Source organism: Sturnus vulgaris, chromosome 11, assembly GCF_052056855.1.
Source record: "Sturnus vulgaris isolate bStuVul1 chromosome 11, bStuVul1.hap1, whole genome shotgun sequence".
Taxonomy (NCBI): Eukaryota; Metazoa; Chordata; class Aves; order Passeriformes; family Sturnidae; genus Sturnus; species Sturnus vulgaris.
The window spans coordinates 9,617,242-9,631,898 of NC_142253.1; the positions used below are offsets into that span (position 1 = coordinate 9,617,242).

The 14,657-nt window shown below is 46.8% G+C and overlaps 1 protein-coding gene across 4 annotated transcripts in view; it reads left to right on the forward strand.

Annotated features, from left to right (window-relative positions):
* GRIP2 (glutamate receptor interacting protein 2) overlaps positions 1–12,814 on the forward strand; it is a 271,200-nt gene extending 258,386 nt beyond the window's left edge. For 3 of the 4 annotated variants that reach the window (XM_088171424.1, XM_088171423.1, XM_014872268.2), the window contains exons 21-24: positions 2,723–2,843; positions 6,289–6,525; positions 8,199–8,345; positions 10,794–12,814. In XM_088171424.1, the coding sequence (XP_088027550.1) occupies positions 2,723–2,843; positions 6,289–6,525; positions 8,199–8,345; positions 10,794–10,991 (703 nt within the window). In that variant the 3' untranslated portion in view covers positions 10,992–12,814. Of the gene's footprint in view, positions 1–2,019; positions 2,142–2,722; positions 2,844–6,288; positions 6,526–8,198; positions 8,346–10,793 lie in introns of those variants that run through there. The other variant, XM_088171425.1, reaches the window with a different exon arrangement.
* Positions 12,815–14,657: the final 1,843 nt, after the last annotated feature.

Here is a 14,657-nt window from a genome sequence, read left to right on the forward strand (position 1 = left end):
TCCACATTGCCAGGTTACCCTGAGTGTAGCTCTGTGACACCTCTGCCATGGCCAGGTGACATTTGTGTCTGGAGTTAGGGTGGTCTCAGCTGCATGGACCACAGGCTCCTACCATGTTTCTCACTCCTGCCATGTAAAGGCTGCAGTAGTTTTGTAGTATAGGTGTAATAAATAGATATGGTCAGGGCTGTCCCTGTATGTGTTGGCCAGACTTTTTTGAGTAAGGATGCAGCTTCACAACAGCTCAGTGCCACAAAGCAAAAGAGGCCAACCAAACTCTTGGAGGACCAGTGTGAGGTTGCACATCCATGTTAAAATCTATCAAAACTGTGGCTGGATTCTCTCTCCATCACACTTTGGCCCTTCCAACACCTCAAGCAAAGCTACACTGAAAGAACATGGTCAAGTTAATCCCCCAGCTCAGCCAGCATGGGGAAAATGCTATAACACCTCCTGAGGCCAGGGAGGTGGCTGCAGCTGCCCCGTGCTTTGGGTGAAAATCCTGAGGCTACCCCTCACTGAGCCACACAAAATGGAAAAGCTCCATTGCTTCAAAACTTCCCCTCTCCTCGACATCCTCCAGAGTCCTCATGGTTGTGTGTGTCGTGTTATTACTGTCAGTTCTTTTTTCTCCTGTTTTTTTCCTTGACTTTTGTTTGTCCAAACAAAACCCTTAGAACATCTCATGGCCATTTCCACCTATTTAAAGATGATCAAGCTGGCAGGAAGGCTGGCAGCACTGGAGACTTTGTTCTTGTTTTGCCTCTCAGCAAGAGCCAGTTCACAGAGGTCACTGATCCCTCGTGGCCCTCCCGGCGAGGCTGCTGGCAGCTGATGTTGGCAACTCTGAACTCTCAAAACCCCCGTGTCCCTAATGAGGACTCTGAGCCCTGATGTCAAAGTGCAAGTGAGATGGTTCATGCTGCTGAGCCCTCTTTATTAGAGAGAAAATCAAACCCTGACAGCCTTTAGCATGGAAGAACCTGCTGATCCAATGATGTGGGAGCCCATTCTGATTCATCTGTGTCCTGGATGTGTTTGTGTATTGCTGCTCTGAGAGGCATTCACTGGTAACTAGAAGGGACATTTGCCCCTTTGGGAACCTGGGAGCAGAGGAAGGAAATGAGTAAAGGGAAAAAAATATCAAAAATTCCTCTTTGGGGGAAATTTTGGTTTGTTTTTATAAAGTCTTGCTGGGTGTTTATTTGACCTTTCTTCCTAGCATAAAGGCTACTGTCCTTTAAAAGCTGATGAAAGATAGGGGGTGAATTTAAAATACAATAAGCCGTGTCATGTACTGCTCTCTTCAGGAAGTGCATGATCCCACAAGGAGCAAAAGGATGTAAGAGTTTCTGCCTTCTACAGACTCTCATTTAAACCAGTGGATCAAAGGGAAAGTGTATGCTAAAGACTTTGCAGTTGTAAAACATCTGGAAAAAAACCAAAGGGTCATTATATATTTAATGGAGGCCAAGCTGTCTGTGACATGTGCTCAAGTAAAATGTTTTGACTTTGCTGAGTGGCTCTGGTGGATGAGTTTCCCTTCCTGTCTGTGGAGCTGAAGACCATTAAACCATGCAAGATACTACCAGATGGTGCAGAGCTGGAGCATCATCCATGCAGCTCCTTATAAGACATGTATAAGATACATTAGGGCTGCTCTAATGTCACTGTCCCCTCGGGGCTCTTCCCGTGACACATTAGTGTGTTTATTGTGATCTTGATTTCACAGAGAGTTTCCTTCAAGAGGCTCCTGTTAAACACAGCACTGGTGGTCTGAGTTTTGCAGTCTGGTGTTCAGTAAGCAGTGTCCAGCATCACCTGCTTGTTTGTTCAGAGGATTTCACCATGTTTAATTGCTGTTTGATTTAGAGGTATGACCCTGGCTTGTGGTCAGAGATAAAAAGTGCTGAAACTGCCAAGTGGGGAATTGCAGAACCCCCAGCACATGGTGTTCATGTTAACATCTGTTTGTACCAGCTTGAGAGAGGTTCTCTCTAACCTTACTCTCTATTGTAGACAGAACTGGTGGCAAACTTTACACAGCTCTAAGTGCCAAGACTGCTATACAGCAAAAAAAAGAGAGATCTCCTGAAAGTAACAGCTCAGTTCCCTGGCCATCCCAAAGCAAATGAAACTCGGTTTGTATGGGTTGTACATGACACTGTTGATACTGCTGGCTGTAGTGTGCGTTTGCTTGTCCAGCCCAGGACAGTCATTTTTATATACATCTTTGCATTATTTACTCTCATAGAGACCTAATGTATTTATCATTTTCTCACCATGTCTGTTACCCTCTGTGTTTTTCTCTCTCTTCTCAGGTGTTCTGTGTCTCAGATCTGAGCTCTATCCCATCAGCCTTTGTACTAACAGTCTCTGAGGCTCCTGGTTTACCCATAACGCATCCTTTTTTCTTTCACTTCTCTATTTCACCAAAAAGTCTTCCTAAACCTACAATCTTCCTACAGGCACTTTTTAATTTACCCTTTGAACTTTGACATTACTACACCAACTTAATGCTTCCTTTGAAGGACACTTGCCCCGTTAGTAAATGCATGGAGGTCTCGTATGTGGACTCTTGTTTGAAAAGTTCATATTGTTTGCTTTTGTATATGAAGACTCTTCAAGTCTGCTTTTACTGGTGAGACACTTGCTGTAGCCTTGCAGCTTTCACCCTGCTGCAGAAGAGTGCTGACAATATTTGGTTCCTACGTTACAACAGATACCCCAACCGCCAAAATGGCCTTGAGACCACTCATGAGGACAATTTTTGGCGTGTTTTTGGAGAAGCTTTGGAGGATTTGGAAACATGCGGCCAGTCTGAACTTTTGAGGGAGATTGAGGTAAAGCACTTTCTGAATTTGCTGCTGACCTGACTGTTTTGCTCTTTCCATAAATGTTAGACCGTTTCCCCAGATGTTACTTGCCCATAGCATCCCTAAGCTGCCAGTGGTGTGAAGAAGGGTTTGGGTTTAATTCCCATCAGGCTTTGTGCTAATGGGTAACTCTGCCTCATTAGACAGCTACTTGCATGTGCTCTTTCCCTGAGCCCATGTCTCGCCTGCCAGGAACTCCACGACCTTTTCACAAACCATTGCTGGCCAATAATCTTCTCATGACTGTTGGCAAACCTTCCCTATCCAGTGGTAAACCTTCTGCTTGGAAAGATATTGTCTGTCCAAAGCACTTGAAGGCCAAGCAAAAGGAGCCCCACAGGCCCCCATTGGGACTGAAGCCTTGGCTTGCTTCAAGTGCAGACAGGCACACGTATCTTGCATTCAGCTGTCACAGCCGGAAACTGTTTCAGTGAAATAGGTAATTGGAAGCTTTTCAGCCAGCCTTCCCCATGGAAAAATCTGAGAAAGTAATTGCTTCCTGCAGAAATAAAGGTGTTTCCTCTCTTCACAAACCACTTTCTCTTTTCTTTATCCAAAATGCTTTGGAGGTCATGTTATTGTGTCCGGTTATAGGATGAGGAGCCTGGATTTCTAAGTCATGGGATGCAAATAAATGGCCCCCTTGAGACTGTGAGCAGCAGGAAGCAAACCTGCCTTGCAGGATGGGGCATGTGCTGCTCCCTCCCCAAGTTCAGCTCCAACAGCCTGAACGAAGGAGGAGGACCCCATAAGACCATCTCTCCCTGTGACCTCCAGGTGCAGAGGACTGGGGAGAACTCTCTGGGTCATGCCCTCCATCACTCCCAGTGGGACTGGTTTTATGTATGGTTGCATATTGCTGAGGCTTCAGAGAAAAAAAGGCAACTTCTGACTAATTGAAGGTCGAAGAGGAAAGTCCTGTTTTGGTTTGTATTGTGACAAGGGACTTTCTAATTGTCCTTTCCTCCTCGATCCTTAGCAACTGTAAGTGGAGGAGGAAATCTCAATTAAATGTATTGTGTTGAAGCATGGAATGCTGTTTTATTATCTTAACTGCTTAAGAAAATGCTGACTTAAAAAAACCCCACAAGACACTCAAAATCCCCAAATTCCCAGCCTTCCCAGACTATACATTTTCCCCTTGATCACTTATTTCCTGGATCTGAATGTATTTAGAAACAAGTTTAGGCAGCTGTTCTCAACCTTTCTGAACAGTTGTTGACTGCTTAAGAGAAAGTACCCCTCTCTGAAATGAAGCATAAATATTTCTTGTCTGCTGGTATCTAAATACAAAAGAAGGGATTTGTTGGACTTCCTTTTGTTTTCCAGGGATCTGTGGTGCAATTGCTGTTTTATGCTGTTTGGAGCTTTGACAGTTACAGAAATGCTTTTAAACATGTAAAGGAATCTTACTGATTCTGTGGATTTCTGTGTATTAAGCACGTTTCTAGAATATTTTGCAAGTTTTGGGGACAGAAGGGAAATGCTCTGTTTTTATCAGGAATCTGTTGGGTTCAACTCCTCTTTTGTCAAATCCAAAATACTACTGATCCATTCCTCCCTCTCCGTTTGCTCATCCTTTGTGAAGTTTGCTGTGGGATGTGCAGTGCTCATTAGGGCCTTTGCTATACTGCAGCTTTCTTTGCCCCAACACTCAGCCTCCTGTGATTTTATGACAGTCAGAGATTTGATTTGTTTGTATTTTTTAAAAAAATTGGCCCTTCATACTTTGCTTTTAAATAAGAAAAAGAGTCATACAAGGTGACCCATGATGGCCTAGAAGCAGGTTCACACACAGTCAGAATCCACTTCCAGGCTATGAGTATGGGAAGAAACAGACTTTTCCAGTCAAGTGTGTGTCTCTGCTTTGCTTTGAGGGCAGCCAAGACAGGGGAATAAATAATGCAGAGCAGTCACAGGCTGGAGAAGTCCTGGAATTGCCCATTTTGCTACTTGTACTAAACCTAAAGCTTATGGAAAAACTTTAGGAAATTACTTACGATGCTGCAAGGAGGATTTAAATGCCATGAAGATGGAGGAATCCAGTGCTTTTGGGTCCTGGTTGGTTGTGGTGTTTGCAGCCCGTGGGGAGGGCAGTGGCATGGTTTGCACAGACCTTTCTGTTCTCCCTGGCTCTGCAGCACTGGGACAGCACAGCACAACAGCCTGGGGGCCGAGGCTACCCGAGGGCAGTGACCAAATGTACCCTGGTTGGCTGTGCTGTTGTTTGTTAGTCTGCCTTTCAGGTATGTGGTAAGTCAGTGTCCTTCCACGTACCAGGTGCTTGAGTTTTGTCCAAACCTGAGCTGATCAGGTCATTATGTGAAGACCTGAAAAGTGCAAAACTGAAAGGCTTCCTGTATTTTATGCAACCCTTTTTGGGATAACATGGATAGTGCTGGCATTTTCATATTGCCACCATAATTCACTTTATTTGCCTTTGTTCTACCTTGGAGCAAAGAGCTGGAGGGTCTTGATTAGAGATTTAGTTGGATGATATTTCCCCTGTGCACAGGAGCAATTGCACTTTGACTTGCCATGATTAGTGTTGAAGAATTTTGCTGTCTGCTCCCTACCTTTCCTTTAATTTCTCTACCTTTTGACATTTATTGAGACTGCAGACCCTTTGAACTTGAACTTTGAAATTACAGGTTTCATTACGCTGTTTAAACGGACTCTGTGACCTGGAGCCAGCTGAGGTTCCACAGTCTGGATTCTTGACTCTTTCGTTAGCTTTGATCAGCATAATCTCATTAGTGAAAAGCATTGCCAAATGGAGTCGAATCTACTTAGGGCCATCTTTTAATGGATGCTATCAAGGATGACCAGGCTTAAATACTACTTAATTTCATATTTTTAATTCAGTTTTGCTCAGTGACAGCTCCTGTTTACTGACAGATAAAATCCTAATTTTTGTGCTGAATTGGCCTCAGTGGAGTCCAAGGCATTGGCTCCCCTGGGCCATTGCCAGCACCGTGTGATGCTGGAGAGGAGCTGCAGCCTGCACAGGTAGAGAGGCTGGAGAACCAGGCAGACACTGGTTCCTCTGGGAGCTCCCTGAGAATGGTGTATTCATCCTCCTTGACTCAAGGTGGTTCTGCACAAGGTGAGGCCTGCCTGGCCCTGTTTGTGTAGAAGGGGTCATGGAAAAATAAGGCAGTGCTTCACAAATGCTTCCTTCTGACATTAAGCTCCCTGTTGGGGTGGGGATGGAGAACACGAAGTGGCTCAGCCATAGACCTGGAAGCAGGCTCCTGAGGTCTGGGAAGGGCTCTTACAGCCAACAGGAAGAGCTTCTTGGTAGTTATTTTCTGATTCATGGGAGCAGTGGTGCTGCTGTGTTGTCCGTGGGCGCGTGGTCCGTGTGTCCTGCTGCTGGCTCAGCAGAGTGACCTGTGCCCTCGCCCTGCAGGCATCCATCATGACAGGGAGCGTGCACAACCTGGGCCTGGAGGGCAGCAAGCTGCTCCTGGACTCTGTCAGCCCCTCGGGAATGAGCCCACTGAGGAAAGCCAACTCCAGCTGCACGGATGGACAGACTGAGGGCAGCAGCTCCCCCGCCAAGAAGAACGAGAGGAACCTGGACATGAAGAAGATCGAGAAGGAGATGCAGGAAATCATGTCCCCGACCCCCCTTGAGTTTCACAAGGTTTGTGTCGCCAAGGGTGGGTGTAGCTGCAGTCCCTCAATGGTTAAAGCTGTAGAACCTTTGCAACTTTGTAAAAAATCTGCTTTGCTCAGAGGGACCCCCAGAAATTGGTCCTTGTTAAAGCTGGTCCTCACCGAGGTCTGTAGCAAAGGTTTCTAGAAGGTCAGATTAAGATGAAGGAGCCCCTTCAGAAGAGTAATGGGATTTAGCTGCCATCATTCAGCAGGGTACAAACCTGGGTTTTGCTATTTCTCTTTATATATAAGATTTCCAGGTCCTTGTGGCTTGGAGTTTGTTAATTGGTGCTACAGATAAAAGTGAAAGAGCTCGAAGTATGGTTCCCTGGAGACCCATCAGCTCTTTTCCTGTGGTACACTCCATTTAGTAGCCCACTTCCCAAATAAAAAACTACTTCCATCCTCTTCCACTCCACTTCAGCGATGGGATACTGGTTTGATTTCAGCATCCAGCTGAATGTAGCCAGTTTAACCATTGTGTAAGGCAGTGGTAATTAGGAAAAGTAATTAACTGTAGAAGCTGCTGATGTAGAATGCAAGCAGGGAAGGGAGCTGGAGAGGTTTCAAAAATTTGATTGCCTTTTTCTTTCCTAATGTGATTTCAGAATGAAATCTGCAGTTATGCTACCTGGAAAAAAACCCAACTTTTCCATGTTTGATCCTCTTTTGCCCTTCAGGGCATGGCAAATGCATCTTTAAATAAAACTCCTTGGTACCTGAAGGAGGAGAGCTGTGTAATTAGGCATGTTATAGGGTGACTCTTCATTCTGCTGGAGCATCTGGTGTTGGCTGTATTTGGAAATGAGGCTGAGGCCAGGTGGGATGTTCCTGTGTGCCATGCTGAGCATTGTCCTTCCCCAGGACTGCAGATCCATGAGGCTCACCCAGCCAGGAGCACAGTCATGGACTGTGAGCCATGGTAGAGGTTCACTCCCAGCTCATGGGAGGCAAAAGGAGATTTTGCTAGTGGGGAATCAGTTGTCCCTGGTTCCCAGTGTTACTCCATGGCAAGACAGACTTCCAGCAGTGCCCTCCTCCTTTAGACAAGGCCAAAGCATGATGTGCCCTAGGGAAGGATGCTGAAGTTGCCCATTTCTTGTCCTCAGAGTGTCAGCACTTACTGATATGAATTATCTGAAAATACCATGTGAATATATGGAGAATTTTAGATGTTCCTGCTGAGTGATGTATTAAAAATGAGCTGTCTTCACATTTGACTCACTACATTAAAAATTCCCAATAAACATGTTGATTTTTCATGTGCTAGTCTAGCACACACAGAGGATACACAGCACATCCTGGCCCAGGGAAGGTGATGCTCCACTAAAAACACTTGTTTGCCATTCTTTGGGTGAAACATGAGTGCTGTCTGTATTCCAATACTTGTGTTTCCTTCCACATCCAAGAGCAAGGGACTGTCATGGGGTTGGTTTTATGCCAGTCACCAAAGCAATTCTCCTGTGATGATGGTCTCAGGTAAATAAGGCTCAGTCTGTGCTATCTACTCAGGCTGAGAAAAACCTGCCCAAGAGAACCAGAACAGAAATGCTGTAGGTCTGCACATATTACTCGTGCTGCTCCCATCCTGGCAGCCCTGTACATCACCTCCTTACTCTGCTGCATTGAAACCTTCTTCTTCTCTTTCTGCCTCTCCAGATGACACTCCACAAAGACCCAGAGAGTGAAGACTTTGGATTCAGTTTGTCGGATGGCCTGTTAGAAAAAGGTGTCTATGTAAATATGGTCCGTCCGGATGGGCCAGCAGATCAGTGTGGCCTCAAGCCATATGACAGAGTGCTTCAGGTAATAAATGCAAAATGCAATTCTGGAGGCTGGGACGGAGTGAATGAGTGGCTGAGAGGAAGAGAGAAGTGAGACCCATCCATGGCAGCACTAACTTTAATGAAAGGTAATAGTTAGCCAACTAGGTGAGCTCTTAGCCACCAACATGGGACCTGTGTTTTTTAATAAGAAATCACTAGATAGTACCTTCAGGTGGTACCCCAGGTGGTACTCCTAGGTTGCACTGGTCCAGGGCACAGCCTGTTCTGGCACTGGTCTTTTTGAGCTTGATCAGCTCCAAACAAGCAAAAAGCTGTGTTGCTTCCTTTCCTCACCCTCAGTCCTATTACTGGTATTTGGAAGAACCAGACTGTATTGACCAATATGTGTTCCTGTGAAGCCCCTTGTGGAATTAAGTGATGTTCATGAAGTTCTGTGCATGTCTTTGACAACTAGAAGAATTTTCTAGGAAACACATCCTTCAAGCAAGGTATTTTTTATGGATATTTTTCTTTGAAAAATGCTTCATCTGAAATAGCTGATGCAGAAACAGAATAAAATCTCTGGTCAAAAGCACAGTCTGTAATAATTGTGCCCTGGGAATATCGGACTACCAGAGGGACAGAAAAAAGCCTGGTGAGTTTTGGAGATTGGAGAGAAGCTCTGTGTGGATGAAAACCAACTATTTTAGCTTTGAGGCAACTCAAACAGCAACTAAAGGAAGTGCAACCTCTGTGGAAAAATTGCCACCATTTAGAAATGCAGATATTGTGACCATATTTGGAAACACTCAGATGTTTAGTTTTACTAATTTCTAGGTGGGGGTTCTTAGCAGTCGGATTAGAGCCAATACTTTATGTACATCAGGTAACTGGAGGACTGGCAGCACTGTGGGGAACCTTGTTTAAGCTTGTTATGGTCTCTAGCCAGTTGGCTGCTATACAATTATTCCTTCTCAGCTTCAAATAAAAGATGGTGCAAGAATGAACAAGAAGCTAATTAGGCTCTGGGCTGCCTTTCTGCTCCATGTTGGATGTGCCGCTTTTTGTGAGTGCCAAGTGCTCTGGGAGATGTGCCCAAAATCCTAAACAGAGCGGCATGGAGACTTTGGACACCCTTTTTCCACATGCTGTGCTGCACAGCTCACACCTACAGGCACACGAGGCGGCTGCCGTGGCGCTGACATGGATTTGGGAAGGAGGGATTGCAGACGTGCTGTAGTGACTCCCCCCAAGAAGTGCAGAGATGCATTGCTGAGGATGCTGCACAGTGCTGCTGATTGTGGGCACAATGATGTGCCTGAAGTTCAGCGAAACACCTCGACCCTGCTGTCACAGACCCTCCACTCTCAGCTGCATGGATTGACTGGAGCATGGCATTGCACTTAGTGACACTTCTGCACTGGAGCTGCCTGGCTGGCACAGAGCAGGGGCAGAGCAAGCTCCTGGTTTATCTCTCCTTGTCCATAAGTGGGCTAGAAATTGTCCCTCTGGTGTCAGGGACAAGTTCTGGGATCTCTGTGCAGACACTGGCTAGGGTGGGGGGACACTGCTGCTTTCACAGACCCAGCACTGTGGGAATGCATTAATTCTGGGAAGGAAGGGTTGTATGGAGCCAGATGCCCAGCCCTTACCCAAAGAAGGAAGCAACACCTGGCCCCAGGTGTTATGTTCATTCCAAAGGCATATGGGAAATTCCTTTTCCCCTTCTCCACTTTCCATCCCTGTGCCATTTGCCAGCCTGCTCTGTCCCAGTGCTGTCATGGCACCAAGCCCAGGTGTTCTGGTAGCTGTAGGCAAGAGAGCTGGGGTGGTTTCTTCACATGACCCAGCCTAGAAATGTGCTTGAAGGTCTGCAAGAGCCAGCAGTAACTGCTTTCACTATTGAATCCTACAGAGAAAATTTGCAGCTGCCTCCTGAGCCCACATGAAATGCATCCAGACTCCTGTGAAATGAAGGATATAAATGGGGAGAGAGGAAGCAGAAACTATTTGGTGTAGTCTGGATTTACCTCTGGCTGAGCTGGAAATGGTTGCCAGAAGCTTCATGCTTTCATTTGTTTTCTATGTGCTGGATACTTGGCACCACAAATTTAAGGCCAATAAAAGACATTGTGGCAAAAAAAAAAAAAGGAAAGTGGCAACATTTTTTCTACAGGCTTGAACAGGAGAACTTGAACAGGTTTTGAGCCCTGCCGTGTTTAATACTTGTAATACTGCCCCAGGCACTGGGGGTCAGGGTTCATGCCTGGTCTAGAACTTTTTTCTCCCTTCCTCTATGAGTTACTGCATCCTTCCTCAGCTAAGCATGGATGCTCATTCTTCTCCATTGTGAACCTGGAATCAGGGACCCCCAAGAATTGTGTATTTTTTCCAGTTGGGGTTTAGCACTAATCTTGCATCTGCTGACTAACAAACATGATCTTTCTGTTGTTCCTCCCCATGGCATGTCCTAAATCCATCCCGGCAGGTAAACCGCATCCGAACGAGAGACTTTGACTGCTGTCTGGCCGTTCCCTTGATTTCAGAGGCTGGAGATAAGCTGGACCTGGTGATTAGCCGGAACCCCTTGGCCCTGGCTGCCAACACTCCCTCGGAGGGGAACAGAGAGCTCCTGGCACAGGGGCCCCGCAGCGCCGAGGTCAAGGCGAGTGTGCAGACGCTCTGAGCAGCAGGAGCAGAGCAGACGATGCTTCTGCTGAGCTCTTGTGGTATTTGGGGTGTTTTTCCTGGTTTTTTTTGCACTGGTATTTGTAAATGCTTTGTGTACCATAACCTGCAAGTGGGGAGGTGGGTCTTCAGTGAGCCTGTAGACGGCCAAGTGTTGCTGGAAAGGTCAGAGCTGGGTGTGGGTCTGGGGCTGTGGCAGCGATGGCAGTGGGACAAATTGCCAACGGGAGGAAGGAGCATCCACAGCCATCCCCCATGGCAGGGCATCCCCCTGTGCTCCTGCCATCGAGTGTGCAGAGTCCTGCCTCTGACATCCTCCTCACCCTGAAAGGCATTGGCCATCCTACAGACACACATGGTGCTATTATGTTCTTTGTTTGCTCAGTTAATCACATACAGCAGGACTGAAATGCCTTTCCTTTTATGTTGTGCCCAGTTCCATCCTTTCAACACTCCTGGCAAATCAATTCCTGCAGCCCCTGGCACTCCTAGTGCAGGGCTGTGGAGAGAGCTGGTTAAAAGACACTTCAAAATGTGCTTGAGAGTGGCTAAATGCAATTCTTGTGCAAAAATGGCTATTTGCTGTCTCCTGCCAGCCCTATCCACACTCCCCTCTAGGTCTGGCTCACCCCGTAGTGGGATTAGGCACCTTGTGTGGTTGATTCCCATGAGCAGTGTTGTTACCTGTGCTCAGTAGTGACTACAGAGTAGAGGCCATACCCAAGGCTAAAAGCCTTGAGTACCTGCCTGGATCCCCCTTGTTTGTCTGAGCTTTATGGAGATGTCTTGCTTGCAAACCTGGCCTGTGCCTGGAATTAAATAGCAGAATAGCAAAATTCCCTGATGTTTTGATCACTGAAAGCTTGCTGTCCCCCCTGAGGCAGAGGCATGACAAGCCCTTGTTTGGGTGGGTGTTGTGTCCTGTGTCCCATGGGCTGGGTGCCCCTTTGCCTGTTGCTGGCCTCCTGTAGCTCTGTGGCCGCTCCCCCCAGCCCTGCTGAGGGGCTGTGCTGTTTCATTGCCTGCCCTGTTCCCCATATTAGCACTTTATGATGGTGTTGGTGTCCTGGTGGCGGTGTGAGGCCGGCATTGCTGTCCCCGGGGAGCCCTGGCCATGGAGCTCACTCGGCTCCGGAGCCCCTGCCCCGTGCCCTGCTTGCCCTTCCAGCTCCCCCATCCCCTCCTGCACGCAGTGCTGTGTGCAGGGGTGGGCTGCTTGTCCAGCATGTGTCACTTTGCTGAGCCAGGTCTGTCCCCAACAGCCCCCTGTGACAGCACAAGGTACCCGGGTGTTTCTTCCAGGCACGGCCCCATCCAGCTCTTTGTTGCTGTAGCCATTTTCTCTTTGAGTATGCAATATCCCATACCATTGCTGCCACAGCTAGATAATGTGCCATAATTGATACTGTGGAGCATTGACAGTGCAGCCAGAAGTGTTTTTATATGCAATATTCTGAGCAGTGGAAGCTCACTGGGGCTTCTCATAGGTTTTTAATGAAGACTTTTATTAAAGGCTTTAAAAAAAAAAAAAAGGAGGAAGAAAACTTGGTCCTTGTATCCCTTCCTATGCATTTTGAATGATATGAAGATGAAATGCATTACTTAAATGTGTATTTTTATCCATATATTAGAGTGTATTCCTTGTAAAGTATTTTTATATGCTAATTTTCTTATGTATCTATGAAAGCACAATATTTAAAAGTACAGCATTTCAAAGAATATTTTAGTCCTGTTTTGGACCTATTTGTAAATCTCTGTATTTAAATGGGATTGGAATGACTTTGACTTTTTTTTTAATTAAATAAAAGCAAATGAAATGCATTCGTTTTTGTTTGTGTTGCTTTCTGCTGGAGGATGATAGTGAGGCAACACTTTGCTTCCAATAACATTTTAACTTGCCAGGGGACCCTGTTTGTAAAATACCTTGGAGGACAAGGGGGAGGCCATGCAGAGGGTTTTGCTGAGAGGCCACTGTTCATAGGGCTACCAGTGTAGGGCTGGGGTTGTCCCTTGCCACCCACCATAAGCAGCAGGACTTGGGTTACTCCCCTCTCTGTGCCCATAGAGACAATTTTGCTGTAGCTGTTAATGGGAAGAGCTGGAGATGCTCATGCACGTGGTTCCAGCACTGCTTGCAGCTTTTCCACACTGGGAATCTTGGCTTCAAGCTGGGCTGCTCCGTGACAAAACACTGACGCAGCAAAGCACGTGGCAGCCGTGACGTGGCAGCATTTGCAAAGCTGTGGTCAATCCCTGGGGATGGGTTAGAGAACTCCTGGAGAATGATGTGCTGACAGGAGTTGTCCCATCTGGTGCTCAGAACACTGCAGCTCCAGCGGGGTGCTTTGGGGATCTGCACTGTGGTAGCCAAATTACCCCACCTCTGAAACCAGACATCCCAAGAAATGACTGCCATGAACTCAGTTCTTGTATCCATGCATTAAAAATTTCTTCCCTGTGCTCCCAATGTGGGCAGCATAGGCTGGAATGCTCCCTGGACAAGGGCATTGGGAATCTGTGCTGACCAGCACAGAGAAGGTGAGCTGGGTTTTGCAACCTTTCATGGCTAAGGGGGTAATGCAGGAATTTCTGGAGACTGAGCAGGGTATAGGAATGCCCCTGGTTAGGCTGGGGAATCATTGCCACATAAACAACCCTTATCTGCCATCTCTGGCTGCCCTTCTGGGGCAAAGACTTCAGAACAGGGCCCTGCACCGAGGTCTTGCCAAAACCACGTGGAGCCAGCCGAGGCACTGGGCCTGCAGGAGGCTGAATGAGCACCCAGAAACGTGAGCCTTGGGGCTCCGTGTGTGTCCATGGTCCCCTGTGTGCCCCAGATACAGGCTGAGAACAGAGCTGCTCCCTGGGATGTGCCTCAGTGGGCAGCACATCCCCTGCTGATGTCTCTTCTCCTCCCTTGGCTCTTGGCTGATGGCAGCAGCTGCAGCCCTGGGCAGGTGATGGCACCAGGGCAGGTGATTGAACAGCAGCTTGTGGCACTTCATGGCTTTTGAAATTTCCTGTTCATTTATTTTAACCTGAGACACACTGCAGTTGCTGTCTGTGCTCTTAAGAGGCTGCTTAGCCCAGGCATTGCAGGCTGTGCTGATGAGAGGAGAAACCTCTGACAAAGTCCTCAATCACACCCAGCAGAAAATAACCAACCAAGCCAAAAAAACTCAACTAGAGACAGCTGTGGGACTGATCCTGGGCTTGGAGTGATGGAAGCTCAGCAGGGATACTCAAATGTTTTATTTTCACAGGGAGTAGCCACATACATGTTGGTTTTTTCTTTCCCTACCTCAAATCAGGACTTCAGGAATGGACACATTGGTTTAACCTCCATCTGTTTGACTGAAGAGGCCCATCAGCAAGCTTGAAATAGCCAGCCCCATACACCAGAAAAATAAATGTTGGGATGGGTTTTTCCCTTTCTTTTTCTTCCTATTTTCTGATATATTTGAACTTTCACAGGAGTAGTGCCATGTATGGGCTGGGCACTGGCTGGTGAGAAATGGCTTTCTTTTGCATCACTTGGGTTTTTTTGTTTTTTACCTCTTTGATATGTTTTGTTGTGTTTTTTTCCCCCCTCATCCCCTTTTTTTTGCTACTTATTAACTTGTATCCCATGAATTTTTGCACTTTTACCCTTCTGACTCTCTCC